General features: G+C 42.4%; 1 protein-coding gene across 2 annotated transcripts; it reads right to left on the bottom strand.

The window, feature by feature from the left end:
- Positions 1-820: 820 nt before the first annotated feature.
- On the bottom strand, positions 821-23,059 carry LOC100486640 (disintegrin and metalloproteinase domain-containing protein 9-like). 2 transcript variants are annotated; one of them, XM_004915829.4, is made up of 22 exons: positions 22,862-23,058; positions 18,640-18,725; positions 17,541-17,617; positions 16,849-16,927; positions 15,639-15,718; positions 15,219-15,396; positions 14,979-15,044; positions 13,483-13,554; positions 12,418-12,587; positions 12,065-12,149; positions 10,628-10,752; positions 8,841-9,012; positions 7,668-7,757; positions 7,055-7,250; positions 5,266-5,371; positions 4,240-4,423; positions 3,608-3,688; positions 2,822-2,927; positions 2,491-2,620; positions 1,874-1,958; positions 1,740-1,792; positions 821-1,289 (listed from the first exon to the last, which is right to left on the bottom strand). In XM_004915829.4, exons 1-22 carry the CDS (start codon positions 22,905-22,907, stop codon positions 1,181-1,183), a joined length of 2,376 nt encoding a protein of 791 aa, XP_004915886.2. In that variant the 5' UTR covers positions 22,908-23,058; the 3' UTR covers positions 821-1,180. The 2 variants fall into 2 exon arrangements, with proteins under 2 accessions (XP_004915886.2, XP_002937848.3); XM_002937802.5 differs by lacking the exon at positions 2,491-2,620 and having other exon boundaries at positions 22,862-23,059.
- Between the last annotated feature and the right edge of the window lie 2,142 nt (positions 23,060-25,201).

Consider the following 25,201-nt stretch of genomic DNA (forward strand, 5'->3'; position numbering starts at 1 on the left):
ACATTTCTATATTTTAAAGCTTTGCAGCACTGCACTTTGCCAATAAAGTTCTAAATATACATGGATTACTATTGTTAGTATTTTTGGCCACAAGAGGGAGCTCTTATTCCATCAAATAGGCTTATACTGTTTCCCAGGAGCCATAGAGAATTGATGGAAAATACCTTTAGTTCTTCTGGTTAAATCTAGGATCACAGTCATCCCCATAAAATAGAATTACAATAATGGGTAGGCCATCACTGCTGGCAGCTGAATCAAATCAATGGACTAGACCAGTTCTGTTTAACGGCCGCCCACAACCCCTCTCTGTGTGGCCCCCCACCTGTCTGGCTGCTGTGACTTCATACCTTTGTGTAAGCTTTAAATGGTATCAGTACTGAGATTAACTGGCCCCCTGCATGGTTCCACCTCAGATTCAGGCTGTAATCCCCTGTATTGTTTCTACATGTAAGCCCCTGTACCACACAGAAGATCAGTGTTGTACTGTCAGTCTGGGCACCCCCATCACTGCTGAGGGCCACTGTAATCCGCAACTCACCTGCAGAGCTTTCTGATGGTGGGAATACGACCTCTGATGGCAGATGATTGGGAAAACAATTATAAATGAAACAATAAAATGTGCAGGAAAGGTATCAGGGCAGTCCCATAGTGGTTGAGGGGCCGAAGCATCTATCCAGGAGCCCACTACTGAGTCAGTAAGCAGGCAATTCTACAATTAGCACAGGGTCCCCCTACTCAAGTGTAGGGCCCAGGGCAGCTGCTTCTCTTTACTCTTTCTCTCTATACAAGGAATAAATGAAGAAATATTGGTTCATTTGGATGGGTTGAACTTGATGGACTTTGGTCTTTTTTTAATCCAACATAACTATGTAACTATATAACATTTATTCATTATTCAAATGTGTCGACCTTTATACATAACAATTCTTATATCAAGGTCATTAAAGTGCATAAAAAATGTCACTACAGTGCTTCCATCCGCTCTCCCTGCAAACTGTGGGGCAGCCTTCCGTAGGGCCTGGGTGCCTTCCAGCTGAACTTCAGTGGTCACTTGGGATTCTGCACCCTTGGCTTCTAGTTGGTGAGACAAGTGAACCCCAGAGGCCTGAGGGGGATTGTATTGTTCAAGTATTCATTTCTTTTCAAAAAGCATTGCATGAGCTTCAGTGTGCCAGTATCTTCAGGCATCAGGATTCCGAATGGGGGGTGGTCGGGGAGGAAGAGGAGGGCGGGATGGTGGAAGGTTCGGCCGGGGGGGTGGCACTGGTCCCATGTTGGGCAGCGGCTGCCTGTTGGGTGACAATAAGGTTGAATGATGAAATAAAACAGTTCAATACGGTTTGAAAAATAAAAATGATAAAGGAAATTACAGCCAATCACTCTGGGTCTTTAGAGGGGCTCTGCACTGACAGACAGGGGCAGCCAAGCCGACCCGGTGCCCAACCTGGTCGGCCGCCCCACATACCCCCGTGCTTTGGCGCAGTTCGGGGGGGGGGTGTGATGCGTCATTGCCCCCGCCGCTAATGACAATCTAGCTGGGAAGGGGGGATTTCTATGCCTATAGAGGAAGCAGACCAGACAGTCCAGGCGTTCCTGTGCCTCTGGCCCCCCGTGACCAGGGACTCCTCTTTAGTTACACCACTGGTCTCCTGGCAGAGTAAGCCACACAGTAGATTTTAGAGAATATTAAGAGAAAATAAAGCCAAGCAGCCATAGTTACAAATATGCAGGTTACACACCTTTGGGGCAGATTATGTGATATAGTGAAGACGTCGGAGAAGTTGGTCGCGGGCTGTAAGAAGAAAATCAGTCAGTCATGAGGCCAATGAATAGTTTGGGAATCAGCAGACTGGGGAAGAGCAGGGAACCCTACCTTATCCCTTGCTGTGCTCTGGGGAACGCTGCGGGTGGCGTTATTGTTCTGCTGCTGCTGCTGCTGCCGTCTTTCATTTGCCCTTCTATGGAAATAAAGAGTGAAATCTCACCAGAATGCCAGAAAAAAAGCTTGGATAATACAAACATCGGGGAGTCCACTGTTTGGGCTCTGTTATGTTGTAGCAAGGAAGCACATTATTTAGCAGCTGACACCGAGGTGTAACCTATAGGGACTTCATTGTCTCCTCCTATAACTCTTGTTCAGATAGTAAACTGCAGGCTTTAATGGCTTGTCAACCCAAAAAGTATGGCTAATTCAGATATCCCTGACCTGAGAACCTCCAGTTGTTGATCTTCAAGCCATTGGCAGTCATAGCTGAACATTCCTGAGCTTGATTGGCTGAATAACCCAGAAGGGCTTATTTTCTAATTATGGGGGCAAGTGGCAGCATGCTCATTAACATGCAATGCAACAAAGGACTTGCGTCCAATCGCGGGGTGTCAGTATGGAGGCCAGACAGCATTGATATGAAACATACACAGTGTATATACAGTGCAATACAGGCCTTGTTTGTTTCTCTCTCGTATCATTATATTAATGCCATCACCACATACCTTCGCCTGTTCCACCTTTTACAGAACCTTCTCTGGAGAGCATCACGTTTAATGAAAACCACAATTATTAGAATCAGGATTGGTAGAACCAGCAGGAAGAAAATGAGCAATCCATCCCGCAAAGAAGTGTCTAGTTGCAGAAATAAACAGAGTTGAGGACAAGAGCCCTATACTGGATCTGGGACATGAGGAACTAATAATGGCGCTTAGAAGCCTCATAACCTGGTAATTGTCTCTTTAGACCAGTGGTTTCCAAAGGGGGCTTGCCACTGGAGCCAGAAGGCCAGTGTAAATAAAATAAAATAAATAAAAATAATATATAAATACATACCAATGTGAGTAGGGCCACTATCAATGCTGCCACCATAGCCCACTCGGTCACAGTATGGGGGGGCCCAGCCGTAGTTGCAGTGACAATTCCCATTGTTGTTGCACACCTGGAACAATATGGCATCAGCTGCACACACAGAGAAATGGGAGCAGAGGGCACGGCAGGAAGGCTGCTAATTACAACTCCCAGAACCCCACTGACATTATTCAGTAACATTCATCTGGAGCAGAGCCTTATAGTTACATATCACAATATTACTGATCATTGGGATTAGTTAGTTTATGCAATGTCAGCAGGAAGTCAGAGTTCCACTGTGCAAGTATGATGTCACTCATTCTGTTGGTTGGATATGTATGATGTAACTCATTCTGTTGCTTGGATGTGTATGATGTCATGCATTCTGGTGGGAGAGTGTGTAAGTATGATGTCACTCATTCTGGTGTGTGAGTATGTAAGTGTGATGTCACTCAGTCTGTTGCTTGGATGCTTATGATGCCAAGTCAATAAGGAAGTATATAAGTATGATGTCACTGTAGTGTTCTAGTATACTAGTGCATGGATGCTTACAATGTCACTTTTTGGTACTTGGATGTGTGAGTATGATGTCACTCATTCTGTTATGTCAAGTATGTAAGTATATTAGTATGATGTCACTCGTTTTAGTGCATAGCTGCTTATGATGTCACTTTTTGGTGCTTGGATGTCACTCGGATGTTGCAAAACTGAGCTTTCTTGTAGGACAGAACATCCAAAGTCGCCATCAGACAGGTTATACACACAGCTTACCCCACGGTCGTTGCACTTGGTTTTCACATCACAGTTGTACCCCAGGTTGGTGGCATTCACACAAGCGTAGTTGACACAGGCCTGTGCATAAAGAGCAGTCAGAACAGGGCATTTATATTTAAAAAGGAATGTAATAATAGGGCCAGTGATTGTTATGGAGGCTAATAGATGCCCCACTTGATATGCCTAATAAAGAGTGGCAAGCAATTCAAACCCCTATAAATTCCTGTTGGTTTAGCCCAGTTCATACAGCTATTGTGCCGGGCCAGTATGGCAGCACCCGTATGAAGCCCCTACTCACTAAGTGTCACATCCGAATACACAGGGCAGGGAGGGTAACTGGCATAAAGCCCTGCAGTGGGTTGGGTACCCACAAAAAATGCTGATATTGGGAAGAGTGTAGGTGGGGGAGCCCTTCAATAGGCCTGTGGGACATGGGTTATAAGGTTTATCTGCCTCCCATCCCACCCGCCTTGTGTGTGGCAGTAACAGTCATACAATTAGATACATTTAATAAGTGACTACAACTGTGCTGCTTTGGCAACAGGCATTTTAATGACATATTCAGGTCCAATGTTCTAAATATTCAGTTTTCCGTTCTGCTGTTCCTTTAAAAATTCACAGTAACTTACCAGGCCATCGCCGCAGCTTGTCCCCTGATGCACTAACCCGGGGTCGGGAACATCGGGGCCCTGGTTAAAATCCACACTTAAACATGGAAAACTTGGGTCCTGATTTGCAAACAAACTTTGGACCTTTCCATTCAGAATGGGTTGGGGGTTTCCTGTGCACTGCAATTTGCCACACAGACTGTCACTGTGAAGGAAGAAAATCCCACTGTAACAACCAATCACGGCCAATTATATCTCGGGATTTCCATTCTTTACATTTATATCACTGTAGCACAAAGCATCACTTTCCTGGGCCAGTTCTCCGCTGGGTTCCAGTGATGCAGACCCACATTTTAGACTTGTATGTTCCAGGTAGAGCATATTTGGGGACTTTAAAGGGCAAATAAAGCCAATAGGAAACACAGGTTCTGTGAAGCATTGGCACAAGGCTGCCCTGTCACTCCCCACAGCCAGCAACCCTAAGCCATATAGGTCAAATCTTCTCTGAGGGGCTTAACTGGGCCTTTAGCTGTCAGTGGCGCAGCGCTCCTGCGGTGCATTACTGGCGCTTTGGGGTAATGGTTATCATGCACAAATACCCACACCCCCAAATGCCAAAAGAACCTATAAGGTAAGTGGGGACTGCTTAGAGGCCTTCTCCTTATTTGAATTGGCTCAGGAGTCTTTTGCCATAAAAATAATGACCAGGACCAATGCTTTTGTTTCCCATTTAGTACAAGGCAAGTTGCCCAAGTGTGACCCTTGCACTCACCGCTTCACTCACTATGGCAGAAACAATGTTTCTCAGGGAACAATTATATGTAACTGTGATTGCTGTTCTTTGAAAACATATAGTGTGTTTGTTTATGGCTATACTATTAGTATGCAGTTACCCCTATATATAGGCAGGCAATGATATAAATGGCAGCAGCTTCCACTTTAGTTTAATAAGTATGTGTCCAGTCCGACATTATTATCCTTATGGTCAGTATACAAAGGAACGGCACTGGTGTTGCTTGATCCCGTTTCTGGGACTGTTGTACTTACACTGTTGCGCATTTCTTGTAATCGTTCCCAGCCATTCCACAGTTTCCATACTGATCTCCTAGCAGGTTTGCTTGTTGGAAGCACTGATCCACTGCTTTTCTGGTATCTGCACAACAAAACACGGTATCATTATCGGTTTGTCATTAGTGAGCTCACAATCAAACACTGCAAAGATGTGTGAGATGGAATAAGGTCTTTAAAATTCAAAATTGATACTGTGAGATTTCTTTAAAGGATAAGTAAACCTTAAAAAAAAAATCTAAAATTGTTTAGGGTACTTTTCTAAGCACTTTTGCACTTTACAGTCTGTTCTTTCAGTTTAGAGGATACTGTCATGATTTTTATGGGGTACTTTTTATTTCTAATTCACTCTGCCATTTAAAATGTTATTCTTGAACCAACAAATGTATTTGTAGCTGTAATATTGGTGTGTAGGCGCCATCTCAGTGCATTGTGCCTGAGTCTGAGCTTTCAGCCAGCGCTACACATTAGAACTGCTTTCAGTTAACCTATTGTTTCTCCTACTCCCATGTAACTGGAGGAGTCCCAAGCCGGACTTGGATTTCTTACTATTGAGTGCTATTCTGATACCTACTGGGAGCTGCTATCTTGCTCCCTTCCCATTGTTCTGCTGATCAGCTGCTGGGAGGGGGGTGGCACATGGGGAGATTTGTTGCCCACATTTAAATCTGTGCTACTGTGGGCAACAAATCTTCCGAAAATGACTTACCATTGAACAGCATCACTATCACCACAAGTAAAACTTATCAGTCGCAGCGATCCTGCTTAATCATGGGAAAATTCCTCCCTTTGCATTTTCCTGTAATTAAGCCAATTCACCATGAGTCCTAAGTTTCACTTCTTGTGAAAGAATAACATCACGTGGCAATCGTGATGTTATTCAATGGCAAGTCATTTTTGGGAGATTTGTTGCCCACGGTAGTGCAGATTTTGCTGCCCCACATGTTGTGATTAAACATATGGGGGCTGATTCACTAAAGGATGATAACGCTTATCACATGCTTTTTTGCATTAAAAAACATGCGATAATTAAGTCCCGATTCATCAAAAAGCAGTTATTTCTATCGCATTGCGTTAATTCTCGCATAGAAATAATACTAACGCATAATTCACAAACACATATGAAGCGTTAAACACACTAAATATCGCATTAGTCTGTGCGAATATTAACACCTACTTGGGGCAGGCGGTACTTAAAGAAAATTGCGGTTTGTGAGCTTTTGGCAACACAACGTGGACTTTGCAGTGGGATTTTTTCACGTCTGTGTTGGCCCTAGAGTGATGCAGCCTCCAGTTTGCCGAAAGTAATGGTTACGTGCGTAATATTGTGCGCTAATATAGCACGCGGTGAAATATATCACGCTCAGCTGGAAATAACGCACGCGGTGGGAATTAACGCAAGAAAAACATTCATCGCGAGTTAAATAACGCAAAGAACATCACGTCTTAATTATGACGCCTGTCCTTTTAGTGAATCGAGCGTTAAGTCGCAAAAAATAAGAAGCGCTAAAATTTTTACCGCATGCTATAAATAGCACTCGTTTTATCGCAAAACAATCCAATTGGGTTTAATTAATGTTTTATTGATTTTTTAGTAGACTTAAGGTATGGAGATCCAAATTACGGAAAGACCCCTTATCCGGAATACCCTTGGTCCTGAGCATTCTGGATAACGGGTCCCATTCTGGTATTCTGGGGTAAGGTTCTCTGAGGGCACCAGGTACTACAGCCCAACACTGAACAGTGAACATTTTATAGACAAACTCACCTTTGCCAAACAGATTTCGGCACTGGGCATCATAGTTTTGGCACACTCCACTGTAGCAGTAATTTCTGGAGTTGTTACAAGGGAAGCCATTCATGATATACTCATCTACTGGGCACAGGGCATAGGTTCCATTGCAGTACTCCGGCAGGTCACAGGTATCAGCTATAGAGCGGCAAGGTGTGCCTGCAACTTTAAACTGAAAATGGAAGGTACATGTCAGTGATGGAGGTGAGTGAGGCACGGAAGCAGGCTGTTAAATTTACCTTGGGATTCGCTAAACACCACCTATTTATTAATATTTGTTGGGGATACTATTGGCCTAATAAAGGCACTGTTTTTTTCCTACAGACATGCGGTGGCTTTCTTGTATGTTCCACTGCACCAACCCTATTCTTCTCTACAGGGATCGTGCCCACGGGTGGTACAGTCCTACAGTGAAAATGGAGTCTGTTATGTCCTGTGATCCAATATGGTGGAAGGCAATTTTATTGCACAGGATTTTCAGACAAAATCACACATCTAAGGTCCAAAGAGCATTAGAGCACTCCCATGAGTTCCCAAGAGTACTATGTCTCCCTTTCGGTGTAGTGTAGTGTATTTCCATCTCTCTCACCTGGCAGTTTTCACAACACAAGCCCTGGCCACATTTTGAGCCACTAGTGAGCTTGCAGGTAGCAGCTTGGCAGCAAGGATTCTGGCATTCCTGAAATAAAGTGAGATTGAAAATGTGTCAGCGTAAATGGTTTGATGGGATTTTGTACAGTAACAGATTTGGGATAAATAATGTTTTATAGAACTGAAATGAAATATACCATACACTGGTAACAAAGAATCCCCTATAACCGTCTTACATTTAGCTGGAGCTTGAGAAAAGGGGCCTTGGACCAAAGCAAGTGGTATGGCAACCCCTAAATAGTGGGTACATTAGGGATGTCCTGCCAGTCACCCCCCCATAACTGCTGATGAGGCTGATGGGATGCTAGAATTTGTAATTCAGCACCTGGAGGGTTACAGGTCAGACATCCCTGACATAACGAAAAGAACTGAAAATGATACAATGTGATAGTAAAGGTGCCCATACACCATAAGATCCGCTCCTTTGGCGATGTCGCCAAGCGAGCGGATCTTCTCCCGATATCCCCCACCTACGGGTGGGCGATATCGGGAGAAACCAGGGTAATTCGATCAGTTAACTCTGGGGCCAAACGATCGAATTATAATGACGGGTATAGGAAAAGTCGGTCCGGGGACCACATCAACTGCCCGATCAAGATCTGTCCGATTTGAGGCCAGATATCGGTCGGCCAGGCCACTCTGTTCTGCCCATACACGGGCCGATTAGCTGCCAAATCTGTCCAAGGGACCCATATCGGCAGCTATAATCGTCCTGTGTATGGGGACCTTAAGTCATGTACCATTACTGGGGGGCAGGATTGTAAAAAGAGAAGGAGGGAAGAGGAAACTGGTTAGACAAATGATAAATGATATTGGGATTTGTGGCATTTAAGAGGGTGTGGCATGTTAAAGTGGGTGTGGTTAAATGTTGGGCATCCCCTGTAGCTTGGCATAATATCTCCTTCCTCTTGGCTAAATACAACATTGGAATTATCAGTAATATAGGAAAATCTGCCTGAATTTTCCTGAATCCCACAGAACCATTCCGATGGTTCCTTTTATGAATTAATCTGTACTAAACCATTAACAGCTAACTGCTCATTGGCTGCCCATGTCACTATATTAATTCCTATAAGTGTACAAGGGCCCTGCTGGTAAGGAAACTTCTCACCTGTGGCGACCCACAGTCACACTCCTCTCCAGTCTCCACAATGTTGTTCCCGCACGTAGGGATACTCAGCACTTGGCTGGGATTGGGCAGGTTCTTCAGGCAGGCGCCACCACCTCTCAGGATGAGGTTTTCAAAGTCAGTGGCACTACAGCTGCTGAAATTCTTCGCTCCGCTAGGGAAAGAGAAGGAAAGTATGTGGCTGACTGACCAAATGGGATGTTTCTGTGTGCGCAAATTATCTGTGTTTTTTTAATGTTACTGTAGTAATAAGAACATTCCATACCACTTACATGCAAGTCTCCTTTATATAGCACTGAAGGTGTGAATAGCACTTTATTTCTACAGGCTGAGGAAATGCAACTTAACTTGCCCTTTATCACATGCTGCTGATTTCTCATAGGTGGCAGCAGTGCGTACGTAGGGCATCAAAAGGATTGTTCACCTTAAAATAACTTTTAGTATGATGTAGAGAGTGATTTTCTGTGACAATTTGCAATTGGTCTTCATTTTTTATTTTTTTTTTTGTTTTTTTTATTATTTAGAGTTTTGTTTATTAGCTCTGCAGTTTGGAATTTCAGCAGCTATCTGGTTGTTAGGGATCAATTTAACCTAGCAACCAGGCAATGGTTTAAATGAGAGACTGGAATATGAATAGTAGGGAGCCCTATTTGAAAGCTGGAAACAGAAGAAGAAGAAGGCAAGTAATTCAAAAACTATACAAAACAAGAAATTAAGACTAATTGAAAAGTTGCTAAGAATTGGCCATTCTATAACATACTAAAACCTGTTTTTTTCCAAACCCATCAGCTAATAGAGCTTCCCCAGCAGAATCCTGCATTGTAATCTGTTTTTCAAAAACAGATTTTTTTATATTTTGAAATGTCACATTTCCCAGGGTGCCACAGCCATGTGACCTGTGCTCTGATAAACTTCAGTCACACTTTACTGCTGAGCTGCAAGTTGGAGTGATATCCCCCCCCCCCCTCCCAGCAGCCGATCAGCAGAACAATGGGAAGGGAGCAAGATAGCAGCTCCCGGTAGGTATCAGAATAGCACTCAATAGTAAGAAATCCAAGTCCGGCTTGGGACTCCTCCAGTTACATGGGAGTAGGAGAAACAATAGGTTAGCTGAAAGCAGTTCTAATGTGTAGCGCTGGCTCCTTCTGAAAGCTCAGACTCAGGCACACTTTACTGCTGCGCTGCAAGTTGGAGTGATATCCCCCCCCCCCTCCCAGCAGCCGATCAGCAGAACAATGGGAAGGGAGCAAGATAGCAGCTCCCAGTAGGTATCAGAATAGCGCTCAATAGTAAGAAATCCAAGTCCGGCTTGGGACTCCTCCAGTTACATGGGAGTAGGAGAAACAATAGGTTAGCTGAAAGCAGTTCTAATGTGTAGCTCTGGCTGAAAGCTCAGACTCAGGCACAATGCACTGAGATGGCGCCTACACACCAATATTACAGCTACAAATACATTTGTTGGTTTAAGAATAACATTTTAAATGTTAGAGTGAATTATTTGCTATGTAAACAGTGTCATTTAGAAATAAAAAGTACCCCATAAAAATCAAATCCAGCCCTGGTTGCTATATTTCTCCCTTCCTATTGTTCTGTTGAAAAACAGATTACAATGCAGGATTCTGCTAGAGAAGCTCTATTAACTGATGGGTTTTGAAAAAAACATGTTTTCACCTGACAGTGTTCCTTTAAAGATCATATATTAGAACACTGGACACTTTTCTGTCTCTGTTCCTATAAAAACCATGAAACAGGGTATTTAAGGTACTTACATGTCGGCTGAGTACATTATATAGCCACCTGGGCACGTGGTGTCATCATGGCTCATCCCGAGGTTGTGCCCCAGCTCGTGCGCTACTACCGGCGCGTGTGCCTGGGGGGTTTTGCCTGCGGAGAACTTTACAGAACAGCATTCAGTCAGTCTCTTCTAATCATCTGGGAACTGGCAAACTGATTGACTTCACTGTCTTTTGCACAGGGAAACAATGAAAGCCACTGATACCTTAGGTCTCTGCCAAATTTGATTGATTGATTGAACTGATTGATAAAATTATTCAGAAAGTGAAACAGGGGGCCCATGTGATCAGTGATTTCCAAGATTTTCAGTCCTAATGGAATTCCTTCTGGGCAGGGCAACTATAAGGGCAAAGACACACAGAGCTACTTAGTAGCAGCTACTTGTCATAGCTTCTAAACCCCAGATAATACCCTATTATGCTAGTAGCCCAGTGTGTCTTTACCCTTAGGGTTCATGTTTGGCTTAGCAGTAAGGATTCAGTTGAATCTAAATTCTGCAAAAAGCTCTGGCATTTGGTCAAAACTGCATCCTGGATTTGGTGCACCCCTAATATAAATATAGTCAGTGTTAGAATGGGTACCGGACAATGTCCTAGCGGGCCCAAGTGTCAGTGGCCCCCCCTACTGACCTGACTATTTGGCCTTGTATGCCTCTCCCATGGCCGTTCCCCATTTCTGTAGGAGAACAAATAGGAGAAATAGAGGGAAGAATAGATAATAGTATATAGAAGAGAAGAGACTACAAGAATAAAGAAGGTGAATAGAGGAATGAACAGTCTGCAGAGTGAGCCAGTGATCTGAGGTTTCCTGTTGGGCCCCTGGCACCTCACTCTGACACTGTATACAGTATATTTTGTGGCACAATTTTTTTGTTCCATAAAAAACAATTTAAAAAATCCAGATTGCACAGTTTAATTATCACTATGTGACTTATTTAGCAATCAGTTTGGCATACATTCTAATTATTCTCTTAATAAAATATATAAAGGGCACATCCTGATTATGTGCAAGTTCATTTTTGCACCACTTATGTCCCATATCTGATGGGAGCTACGATATTCTGATGCTTTGGAATCTGTTCTACTGATACTATAGAGTTATTTTTGATTGACATGAGCACTTCACTGATTCTGTAGAACGTCACTGTATCTTTACAGATATCTTAACACCAAAACTTGCTCTACTGAAATTATAGAATTTTACTGAACTGTCACCTAGGGGAGCACTGTTTTTGGGTACAAAGCTAAAGTATGGGGTCCTCTACTGGGGTAGGCAATGCCTTATAATTATGATGAACTTTACTAAAAGACTGAGAGAGCTGTGTCTGGTAGAATTGGTGTGATTCTACTGAGCTGCAGTCCCAATGCCTTCCTGTATATAAATGGTACTCTCCCCGGCTATTTTTTACTTACTGCACTGATTGAAGTATCAACAGAGGGTGAACACACAGTTCCAACAAAAGCCATGCCAATAACTGCACCATATGAGCCCCGACCTCTGAATGAGAAGAAAAACATAGATTGTACCTACATCTTTTACATCTGATTTGGTTTCAATGATCCTATTAAGACATTTAATAAATCACATTGCAGGACTACAAAGTGTGTCTATTCCCTCTGTGTATGGGGTGAATGGCAGAAATGGAGATAAAAGAGACCCTGAGTCATTTTTAGGCTTTTCCTTGTGGTGTAGGCCATATAGTCTCTATTGTATTATAAGAGAAGAATGGAGAGGCCAGAGGAAGATGATGTCTCGGGACACTTACATCAGAAGGTGAGAGATGTCAGTTCTTTTGAGCCCTGTATTTTGATTTTTCCAGTTAGTAAACCTTCCAAGCACGTCTCCCGCAGTCCCACTTTGCACATCAAATGGATTGTTTTGGTCAAATACGGTTAAACTGATCAGGACGATTCTGATGTTCAGGTAACGGAACATCTGTTGGAAATATGAGAGCGGGAATCAGACAAGAATAATTATAGATCGCCCCCTAGATTATTCTATATTAGTCAATAAGATGATGTATGTTATTGGGAACCTTGTACTATTCCTCCCATAATGCCATTCAAACAGCACTGCGGCTCTATACTGTTTTATTTAGCTATTTTCATATTTCAAGCCATTAAGATCCTGTATGTTGCCCAGGAAATGTTTTATATTGCTCTTGCTGCCCTGGTAAAGACTAATGTCCATCTTCTAAAATGAATATTTCCCAAAAATCATCCCATAAGTGCCCAAGGAGGATAAGGACAAAGGGAAAACAGCAGAACTAAACAAAAACAAAAGGAAAAACATAAGAAAGGTAGTTAAAGGGGTAGTTTAGTTTTAATTAAACTTTTAGCATTCTACATAATGTCCTGATTCTAGAAACTTTGCAATTTTAATAGTTTTTGAATTTTGCCATCCTTTTCTAGCTTGCAAATGGGGGTCACTGACCCTAACAACAAAAACACTGCTCTTTGCTCTTACAATTTTATTATTGTCACTTTTTATTCCTTATCTTCCTATAAAGTCCCCCTCCTATTCATTTTTCTAGTCTCTCATTCAAACCACTACCTGGCTAATAATGTAAACAAGACCCTAGCAACCAGATAGCTGCTGAAATTACAAACCGGAGAGCTGCTAAACAAAAAAGCTAAATAACCAAAAAAAAATAGAAATACAGGTATATGTATTTTAAAAGGCAAGGAAACCTGAAAGCAATGGTGGATACCAATACCAAAAATTCTACCCCCCCCAGGCTGATTGGCTGCCTCTTTAAGTTGCGGAGTTTTGGGGTGTGGTGCTGACCTCCCAATGCTGCACCCATTATACAAGATTAAAATATATTTACTGAATCCACAATATTTATCAGGAGCACTGTTTCCACTTCCACTGCTGTCATATTTGAGTTGTCCGCTTGGTACTAGAGAAAGAAAGAACAGTTTTTACTGAGGAGAAGTCAGAAGACAGGATAAACTCTTAGGAAACATCATAGAAAATAATTCCATTGACTGGAAAAATATAACAATACTGATGGGATAGGAGCAACATAAATGTGTGAGTCCTGCAGAACTTTGACAGTGTGATAACTGGATAGAATCGTAGCTCAGTGAGAAGGAACCATGATCCAAAGGGGGCACAGCTATAGGTTGGTATTCCAACCAGATCCCCAAACAATGTGGCTGCATCCTGCACCCTTGGTGGGAGGACGGCCTGAGGGCCAGATGGGTAATATTTGAGAATAAATGCCGATTTATTGTTTTGGCTATCCATGGAGCCATAGGAAGGTGACAACTATGTTTCTTATTTCTGTAATTTTGAACATTGAACCTAAGCAGGCTTGAGCAGCGGGGCAGCTGCAGCAGAACCCATATACAGGTATGGGACCTGTTAAACAGAATGCTCAGGACCTGGGGTTTTCTGGATAACAGGTCTTTCCATAATTTAGATACTAACAAAATATTTAAATAGACCCAATAGGATTGTTTTGCCTCCAATAAGGATGAATTATATCTTAGTTATTAGAAAAACAAAAAATAGAAAAGTTGACCATCACATTTGCACCACCCCTTCCTTAGTGCCTGAGATCTCTTACTTGGATTAAAACATAACCTTTATTATATAAACACATTGTAAAAGTGAAAATAAGTGCCTGACTAGCAGTATCAAAAAATTAATACAAAATAGAAAATGTAAAACTACATGTAAGGTAGGACTACCCCACTAATGCCGTCGGTCAAATAAATTGACAGAAAGAGGGTGAACCTATCGTTGCGAAGAAAATCACACAGGGTACAGGGTGAAACAGTGAAACACTCCACCCTGCCAGGATACAGTCATATGGTAAGGTATGGTGGAAGGTGGAAAATGGATATGTATGGGTATGTATGGGTATGTATGGGTATGTATGGGTATGTATGGGTATGTATGGGTATGTATGGGTATGTATGGATATGTATGGGTATGTATGGGTATGTATGGGTATGTATGGATATGTATGGGTATGTATGGGTATGTATGGGTATGTATGGGTATGTATGGGTATGTATGGGTATCTATGGGTATCTATGGGTATGTATGGGTATGTATGGGTATGTATGGATATGTATGGGTATGTATGGGTATGTATGGGTATGTATAGGTATGTATGGGTATGTATGGGTAAATGGCTAACTATATATATGTTTTCCTATATTAGCTGATTCACATCACCCACAAAAGACATAGAAGGTTCAAATCCACAGATGGCAACTGCTGAAGGATTTATTTGATATAACGACACAGCTCATTGACTCATCAATACACATAAATAGAGAAATCAGAATAAGGAAGCTAAAGTGTTATTACCCTGAGATTATCCACCACGACCCCCAGCTCCACATAACTGGGTGTTGTAAGGACAGATCGCTTTGCCTGCAAAGAGAGAGGTGCAATTAGCTGCAAGCTGTGGTAACACTGCTATAAAACACACAAACTGGCACTTGGCCTTAGGGTCCAAGGCATAAATCTCATTAATGTCCTCATACAAAAGGGCAGCAGAACAACAAATAACACAACTGGAATCGATACATTTGTATTTACACGTACCCTTCGCAGCCTAAAGTTTACAGGCAGGGGTGAGTGTGAGCTCTCTGTATCAATGTCCCCAACACCACAGATAGATGGCCCACTGGGCTCTTGTATCTGGAACAGACGGTGCTCTCCATTGGTTGAATTTTCAACAGGCTCTATCCCATAATGCATTTCTGCCATGTACATGACACCCCTGCAAAAAAAAAGAAAGTGCCAGTTAAAATCGTGATGGGATAAAGTTGTTGGAAGATTGTGATATAAAAGGCTGCCTGGTTACAATTTATAGCGACATGATTGAAATGTCACATGAAAAGGTAAAAAATACACAAGGTTCTCATTACATGTACCCGCAGATCGGCAGAGCATGGAAATGTGGGACATATGTTATTATTCTGATTTCTTGTCTATGAGATTTAGACCTTCTAATAGACCGACCTTAGACCATCACATGTGCTGATTGCCAGTAGGGAGTCGTTCATTCCTTCCACTTCCCCATAGTAATAACAGTTGTGACTCTGAAATAGAAAGAATTTTATCATCAGTCAATATAAACACATTTCATTGTAAAGTTGACTGATTATAAAATGATAAATGCCCCTTGTCCTATCATTTTGGGGTGTCTCCCAAGAATATACAAACATTATAATAAAGTCTCACCGCTGGCTTTTCCAAGAGGCAATAATGCATCTTCTGGAGAATCCAAACTTATAGCACCACCCAAGGGCCAGTTCAGTCTTAATCCATATCAGTGTATGGCTTTAACTGAGCCTATTGCCCTATGGCAGGGAACTTCTGGTCCTTTGTGCCACTGGCGCTGCTCATGCTCAGTGTGCTCTTTGCTGCAGGGGGCAGGGCTACTGAAATGCACTCTGTGTTTATGCCCAGCCATGGCACTAGAAGTAGGACATACAGTAAACATATGAAGCTTTCTAGCCTATGGTTTTATTAGGCATTGCCAGGCACGGATTTGTGGCGAGGCCACAAAGGCCCAGACCTAGGGCGGCATAAACATAGGGGCGGCATGCCGCCCCGCCGCACGCAAATTTTATAATTTTGCTCCGTATGGGAGTTTAAACGTTGGCGCATTCGCACGGTGGAGGAGGGCTGGTAGGGGGGCGCCAAATGGGGGCGGCCTCGGGGCGCCCCATGTAGAAATCCAGCACTGGGCATTGTCTAACATCAGATGCCAATTAGCCTGCCAGTATGTGGCCATTCCACCTGGTAGACCAATCAATTTGGGCATTTATTTCCTCACCAGTTACCTTCTAGAATATGCAATTACAGCATGAGGTGCAAGAACAGACCTCCTATCTGACAGTAAGTCTAAAACAACTGGACTTTTCTGAGTTTTCTGGAAAAAGTTTAACCACTCATCCAAGTTGCTCCTTCATTTCAAAGAAGCCACTTGCATGAGTGATGAAGAGTTTCCCAGAAAACTCAGTAAAGTACAGTTGTTTGTTGAACTCTAACCCAGAATCATAGCCCAGTGGGGCAACTATGGACCTGAGTGCCCCCCCAGCATGATGTTTGTGTTTAAGCACTGCACTATGGCACAGCAATGGTATGTACCTTCCTGCTGAGTATGACTGAGGGTATGAAATCTGAATTTAACATCTATGAACAAAAAGTACAACCCTCTACCTACCAGCTGAGTGCTGTTGAAGACCTGAAATCCGGCCTCTTTACTGTAGGTGAATCTTTCAAATCCACTGCTCACAAGGTCCCTAAAGGCAAACATTGGCACATTCAGGCTTTTATATTTGTATTGTAAACCCTCTGTGTGATATCCCAACATGCAAACGGGGCTCACATCCATTCTCCTCTATATCAGAATCTCAGGCTTGGCTAATTTTATGTGTGTATAATTAAACTGGGCACAGAAAGCGCATATACTGTCGACATTCAATTTATCATTTTGTACATTATACACATACACACGTTATACATGTACACACACTATACCATAATATCCCACTGTACACTTATGGCTGCAAGACGCAATTTCCTCTCTGCATATTTGGGAGCATCCATATTGCAGTTGGCAGGGGTAACTCTAAAGGCCTCTTAGAGACAATAATACTGTAAGTAATGGAAGCTATAAATACTTTCCCTTTTAATTGATCACCAACAATGCATGCAGCATAGCAAAGTTCTCTCCCCAGATTGACCTGCAATGCTGCATTTTTTATAGTTACATCAGTTACATCAGTAATAATAATAACAATAATATCACTGCACAACAAGAAAGGGAATTTGGGCAGTAATAGCACCCAGTAGACACCCAGCCATAGATGAAGCCACAGCTTGTATCCTATTTATCACTATTTATCAGTGTACCTGTTCCTCTGCAGTTTCAGGAGAAGTTTATGTGTGAGAGTTTGGATAGAGTAGAGCAGGTTGTCGCTCCATTGCTCCTGCAGATACAATGACAAAGAAAGACATATTAGTTCTATGCAAATCCATTCCAACATGGGACCTGCATCATACAACAGGCTTAGTAAGCTTGTATAGAAAGGGGTACCACGCCCATAGAGTTATGGAGAGTCATGTTGTGCTGACCCGTGATCCAAGGTGATGCCCTTAAGTGGTCCCTATATAGAGTGGAGTCACTAGGTGTCAATATAAAGAGTGGAGTCACTAGGGGTCGCTATAAAGAGTGGAGTCACTAGGGGTCGCTATAAAGAGTGGAGTCACTAGGGGTCGCTATAAAGAGTGGAGTTACTAGAGGTCGCTATAAAGAATGAAGTCACTAGGGGTCGCTATAAAGAATGGAGTCACTAGGGGTCGCTATAAAGAATGAAGTCACTAGGGGTCGCTATAAAGAATGGAGTCACTAGGGGTCGCTATAAAGAATGGAGTCACTAGGGGTCGCTATAAGGAGTGGAGTCACTAGGGGTTGCTATAAAGAATGGAGTCACGAGGTGTCGCTATAAAGAATGGAGTCACGAGGGGTCGCTATAACGAATGGAGTCACTAGGGGTCGCTATAAGGAGTGGAGTCACTAGGGGTTGCTATAATAAAAGGAGTCCCTAATGTTCCCTAGGCCCCACACACTGTTATTCTGCCATGAGGAAAGAGAATTATTCTTAATTCTAATTACTGTGCTGAGGACTTAGGAACTTGGGGTGCTAATAAGCATGGTGTCAGAAAGTTCTAACCCTAAAACAATGATGCATGAAAACCACTAAATCTGAAACCAAAGAGCACATTTATTTGCACCCTGTAACCCTTGGGGAGCAGGGCCATCTGTTAGCGATTGTGGAACCTCAGTCAAAACAAATATAGGGGCCCAATTACTTATATAAAGCTGGAGTGTCCGACCTCTGTTCCTACGTTTGTTAATGAGCTGCATGAACAGATTGGGGAATGTTTCACATGTTACTTTATATGAAAGTGACTGTGCTTGATTTCATACTGTTAGTGGGAGCTGCCATACCTCATAGTGTAAGTCCCTTCTCTCCCGAGTCCCCACGAGCTGGGGGAATACAATCTCATATTCAGCGAGCCCCGAAATGCCATGCCCTGTTGGGGATAAAACTCTAGATTAAAACCGATATCTCTCCAGTGTTCTGACAACACCCCATTCCACAGCCAACTCAGTTACTGCAATTCAATAGGTGCAGCAGGAAATGTCACCAATAATGTGGTTTTATTATAGCAGGAATGCGACTTGTGAAATTTACAAAATACAGCTCCCAGCATTCTTTTTGGGTGACGAGTTGGAGGGCTGTTCCTTACACATTGGCAAGTTTTGCCTCACACATTGTATTTAGAGTTTCGCAAGGGTTAAGGGAATATATCACGCTCATTTCCTGTAAATATTTTTCTTTCTAACGACGTCAATGTATATATATAATTATATTTTCACCTGATTTCTGTTTTAGATGCTGTGTGTATTTATGTATATTTATTATGCATGGGCGCCTCCATGACACCTGGAGCTACCTGAGCAGTTAGTCTGTAGGAGTCAGTTCTCCCTGACTTGAGACCTCATTGACTTAACCCTGTAAGTGCCCTGGTGAGTCTCTGCCAGCTGCAATGAGCTGGGCCATAAAGTGGCATCTTAGTGCTGCAATGAGTATACGGTTTAGGACAACTTATTACCCTCAGGCACATCATCAGACTGGCCTGCCAGGAAAACCCAGTGGTCCCCTGTCCTGTTGGGCCCCATGGACTGGGCATATGGGCAGGCCATGTAGCACAATGGTAGATTGGGGGTGGCAGAATGCAGCAATTAATAATCGCCATTGAAAATCGTTGGTGCTGGAAGGGGGTGGTGCCAGGTTCTGTGCCAGAGGGTGCCTTTAGCTGGGGGTGGATCCTTATCTTAGATTTCAAGTGGGTCCTGCCTCCCCCAGTCCAACACTGAACCCACAAGGCCCCACCCGACTGTGACATCCCCTATATAAACAGCCTTATCTGAGATATAACTACTGGAAACCATGTTCCTCTTTGAAGTGTTTGGAGAGTGCAGGTTGGATGGGTTCTTAAGTCGCGTGTCAACCTTAAGTTGGGTTGGGTCTTTAATAAGAAACAATGGGAGTGGTTTGGGGAATTCCTGACCCGAGCATCACTAAACAACATGTGCCCTAGGCCACTTTTATTGCCAGCCTGAATAGTCAGGGGGCATGAAAGTCTTCTTTATATAAACACTTTATTTATATTTACTGTACTGTTGCCTGGGGAAGTCTTTGTCTAGTGAAGCAGTAAATATGTAATAGAAAAGAGCCCCGACTGAGGTGGAACAATTCAGGGACACACAAAGTCTGCAATAGAGCTTTAACAGATGAATTGATTGTGTCACTATAAAAGGAATAGTTTATATTAACTCTTAGAATGAGAAGTTATTATTTTGTGGTTTATTTTTAATTATTTAGCTTTACAGCAGTTTGCAATTTCAGCACCTATCTGGTTGCTAGGGTCAATGTTACCTTAACAACCATGCCAGGATGAGAGAATCTATTATTGGTAGGAGAAGGCCTGAATAGAAAGATAAGTCATATAAATTAAAAATAATAGATAAAAATAAACCTAATAAATCAAATGACAATAAAATTGTAGTCTGATGGAGAATTAGCTTTGTTTGGTTGCCGGGTGATTGGTGTGTGTGCATGGGCTATTGTGTATGCACCAATTAGAACATAGTGGGTTACCCCTATTCACCCCAACTCTGTCTAAAGCTCTCAGCCTGTAGCTGCATATTTGCTACAAAGTCCGGAGGCAGGCTGAGGAATTTTTCAGAAAATAAAGTATTTCTATATAAGCCCCCAACCCAAAAGAGCTGTGACCCAAGAAGAAAGTATTTTGTTTTCTTTTTATGCTGTCTTTAGTAAAATATTATATTGATAGACTTGTTGTGCAGAGATTCCAACATGCGAGCCAGTCTAGACTAGTGCCATACAGTAAAATCTATAGCTAGAAATGCATACTGTGTGTGTGTATACTGTATACTGTATGTGTGTGTGTGTATACTGTAATAATCTAGGCCTACAAAGTTGATCCCAGCAGTGGCACTGGGGGCATCTTTGTAGGAACAGATCTTCCCTGCTAAAGGGCTGTGGGTGCCTTGGGCTGGTACAGAAACCCAATTCAAAAGGGGTAGCATTTCTATCCTAATTGTTTCTTGAGTTTTTAGTTCCCTTAAAAGCAAAGTATTTCCTATATGAAAAACTCCCCCCCCGAGCAGTCACACGTCATATAATTTATTTGCTGACTAATTATTTACCCAGTACAGTAATTAGGTGCAAAGGTTCTTCCTTCCCAATCCAGCTTTGTAGCTGCCTGACTTACCTACAGTAAAAGTCATTAATAGTAATTATACATCTATAAATAAATGTTCAATTTCCCTTTCATATCTTTAGCTGTCTATGAATATGTATATTGAATATGTATAGTGTATAGAGCGCAGCCCTGTTATAACACAAGTGAAACCCCAGCCTTTTTACAGGGATTAACTCTATTCACAGCTCTTATTTTAGGCTCCTGCATTGTTATGCAACAGTTAAACTCATGGGACATGCTTTCTTGTATGTAAAACTTTCATGGATTATGGCTATGGCTAAGCAGCAGGAAGGAACAGAATCAAACAGGGAGCTTTTGATATGATTTTATCGATTGGTTGTTGATATAAAGAGCTGGGAGCTGTAGTTAAACAGTAACTGTAAGGCCACAGGATGGGTGTCACTAATATAGAAGCCTGCCAAGAGATTTCCTTACAGCATGCAACGATAATAACTATTACATACTGGCTGCCTAAGGCAAGGGACAGACAGCTGAGGTGGGAAACAGCGATGGAGCTGGCGGAATGATGTACCTGGATGGCGAATGGCTGCAGGCACAGGACTGAATGACAGTAACACATTCCCTAATGACAATGTTGATTGGGCAATGCTAAACTGCCCCTCTCAGTCGTTGGCTACCTAGGGCTGGGTGGCAAGATAAACTCCAGGATGGCATTTGGGACGCCATGACTGCATTCAATAGGAGCGAGCACCCCTCTAACCTGCTCCAGCTTTCCTACTTCCTTGGTAATGGACATTGCACCCCTTGAGAGCAGCTCACATTGCAAAAATACCCAGGTAATAAATAAACAGCTTCAGTCAGGGTAGTAACTACAGAGGAAGAAGACCCTGCAGGGGGCAAGGGCGGCAGGTGTGTAGGGAGCCCAGTATAGTCCTAATTCATTAATGAGCAATTTTAATATATCTTGATGAATCTGGTCAACTTAGCAATTTTGGGGCCCTAAATAAAAATTGCAGTGGGGCCCTGTAATATATAGTTACATTACTGGCTACAGTATATGATGTAAAATGCATAGCGACTTTATAAAGGGTTTTTCTCTAGAGCACTTCACAAAATTAACACAATGTACAGCAATCCGGACAGCACTTAGTATGCTGAAACAAACCCATTAAGAGACTTTGTTTCCCAGGTCCAGACTGGGATACAAAATAGGCCCTGGCATTCCGAGTACACAGAGGCCCAAACAGTTCCCCCACCAGCCCAATAAATAGTGACTGTCTATGGCATCTTACAGCAGCCCCTCTGGCATTTGCCAGAACCCCCAGATTGCCTGTCCGGGCCTTCTCTTACCCCATGGCATTCAACACACACATATATATATATATATATATATATATATATATACACACACATAAATACACACACACTCAAATTTCCACATAAACACAGTCAGGGTGAGACCTGCCTCCATATAATGTTTCCCTATAAAATCACCCAAATAAATAATATAATTAGTACAGATAGCCAGGAGAGTTCAATAAATCATTTCCATCAAGGAATCAAAAGGTTTCACGCCTCATTACCATTTCATTGTAATAACAGACTTTCCGTTGATCTTATCTGTACCCGAGGAAACCACCCCAACCCCCTTATTCCTGGCATATTACCCAGTGTCCCATCTATCACCTCCAGTTGGCAAAGTGATGTGGGTACCCTACACCAGTTACATGTGACACAGGGAGAATAGGGGCTGATAACTGTCACTGGCTAGAAGTCCAAGGAGCTTGTAGTCTATTATTCCACCCAAAGAAACCTGTATTTATCGCTATGTGCAGGTAGCAAAAACTAATCTCCCTGTGAGAATCACCTGTAATCCACCCCCCCATAATGCTAAAATTTCTTACCCCGTTACTCACCCCACAACAAGAGCCCCAGCCAGGGTAGAAGTGTCGGCTCCCACATGCCTGGAGACTGCCTCAGCTCAGTCTGTCACTTGCACAACTCGCCGCATTATACTGCACTAAATCCAGAAGAACAGGATCCTAGCACTCCCCTGTACTCTGATGGGTGCAATGAGCTCTCTCGCACTTTCTACTCACCTACATAGAGACTGTGCCTAAACCAGTTCCTCCAGTCACTAAGCATAGGAACAGAAAGGCTGGACTGAAATGACCACCCCTCACGTTTGTGGACTGAAATTACTTCCTAAACTATTTAGCTCTATTTACATTAACTGTAGTACAATAGCAGGACAGTGGGTCTGGTCTATTGTTGGAATAAGAAGAATGGTAATAATGCCCTAAAGGGAGAAATCAAAGGAAAAAAATGTTATTGTGATCCCTTTGTATGGCCTGACTCTCACGAGTGATCTGGCCTAGAGAGATTTTATGTCAGCTGCTGTACTGTACTGCTGTCAAACCCATTAGGAGAACTCCGGCTTCCAAACCAAAATTTGTTAAAAAGCCCCACACAACACAGAAACCCCTAATATACCTATCACTGTAATCTGTTCCTTCAAAAAGTATGAATAAATACCATTTTATATGCTGAAATCCAGCTGCAAAACAGTTCTTCTCTTTCCGCATCATTTTAAATCCTGGCAGAGGAGGAGGGACTAAAACATTGATATTACAAATTGTAGCAACTTTTCCACAGCTTACAGCAGCATGCAGGAACTACATAACCCACAATGCATTGCACTGTGATGTTTCTTTCCTTATTTACATCACATGTGCAGGGAATTGTGGGATTGGGAAGATGCAGGTTGAAAGCAGGCTGGGGACAGTTGACTACTGATACTTATATTTTTTTTTTAAGTCTCAAAGTAGTCAGCCAGAACAGCAGGGGAACAGGGCCAGGGCTTAGGGAACTGTTCCAAACCAAATTATTACTATTATTAAAAACCCTGAAAAGGCGGCATATTTTTTAATTGATCTATATTGCAAAGTTGCTTGAAATTATATTTACTTTCAAAAAGCTTAAGTTGTGTTTGAATTCCCCATTAACAAGGAAAGTAGTAAAAAGAAAGGCATAACAAAGTGATAGAGAGGAACCAAGAAGTAGGGAACCTGGAGGAGAGGAAGAAAAACATTCCCACAAAATCACCATTGGAACAGCACCAGAGTCAATTCGTAACTTTGCGGGGCCAAGTAGTGAAAAGTTGGGCTATGTAGAAGGTCAATTAGGAAGATATTCTGGGGTCAATACTTGTTTGCCAACTGGCCTCTTCCTTCCAGTGCTGTCATCGTGGTCATATGCCCCAGTTTCTTCAAATACAGAGAAAAAAGGGGCTGCTTTGGTTGGTCAGACTGTAAAAATTTGCCAGTGTGCCTCTTTACCCCTGAGCACTTGCTCTGAAACCCTGCACAGCAAGAGTATTGTAGCAGCACCCCTTGATGGTCTGGTGGATGGAAGGATTTTATGGACCTGCAATTCCTCCAGATATAGAATTTTTGGGCTTTCTGCTGTGCCCACCCAGTAACAAAATCTGGTTAGCTCTGCTGCTCTTTACAAATCAACCAAAAAGCCCCCAAGAAAATACTTTGTTTGGACACATTGGGGCACTCTCATCCATTTTCCTTGTATTTTGTGCGCACTGGCATTCTTTGTACTGTATGTCATGGTTTTCATTCCGCCTTGGCCTTGGCACTAGAAATAACTTTTTTTTTTTTTTTGCTTTTGCACCCACACACATGAACCAAAATTTTGGTTAACCAAGAATGTAATTTACAGTTTTGTAATTTTGTGACACCCCCAAAGGTTATCTACTGAGCCTTTGGATATGTTTAAATGCTCCCATTCACATGAGTTAATGTAAATATTCAGTTAAATAAGACACAACCTATGCCAATATATTTTTTTAAGCATTCACTGAGGCTGAAGTGGCCTATGCCCACAGCCAGTAGCTGACATTCACTGCTGCTAATGGTGGCATTGGGCAGATAATTGTGAGATATTACACTCCTACATAGACAGCATATGCCTCCCAAGCACATGAGCTACTCCCGCGGGAAACACACACTGCTGTTCCAAAGTGCTATACTATAAGCCTATGAAAAGGAATTAAATGGGTGAAATGATGAAAGGATAATATCCCATGAGTTCATTTAAAGCCTGTTTGCTTTTGTATTACATAAGAAAAAATACCAAAAACCAAGGATTTCCTAGTATTAAACGTAAAGTCATGTTATCCAGTAATCTGGTATAATGATCCTTCATCCGCCATTTCCATAGTATTACATTGCACATGGTGGAAC

The sequence above is a fragment of the Xenopus tropicalis genome, chromosome 7, assembly GCF_000004195.4.
Source record: "Xenopus tropicalis strain Nigerian chromosome 7, UCB_Xtro_10.0, whole genome shotgun sequence".
Taxonomy (NCBI): Eukaryota; Metazoa; Chordata; class Amphibia; order Anura; family Pipidae; genus Xenopus; species Xenopus tropicalis.

Excerpts from the sequence above, each read along its gene's own strand:
- LOC100486640 (XM_004915829.4), bottom strand. The coding sequence starts at position 22,907 with ATGTGGGAGCCGACACTTCTACCCTGGCTGGGGCTCTTGTTGTGGG. Across the intron at positions 12,150-12,417 it reads GACATCTCTCACCTTCTGAT|AGGTCGGGGCTCATATGGTG; the intron begins GTAAGTGTCCCG and ends CTTCTCATTCAG. Across the intron at positions 7,251-7,667 it reads TGTGTTGTGAAAACTGCCAG|TTTAAAGTTGCAGGCACACC; the intron begins GTGAGAGAGATG and ends TTCCATTTTCAG.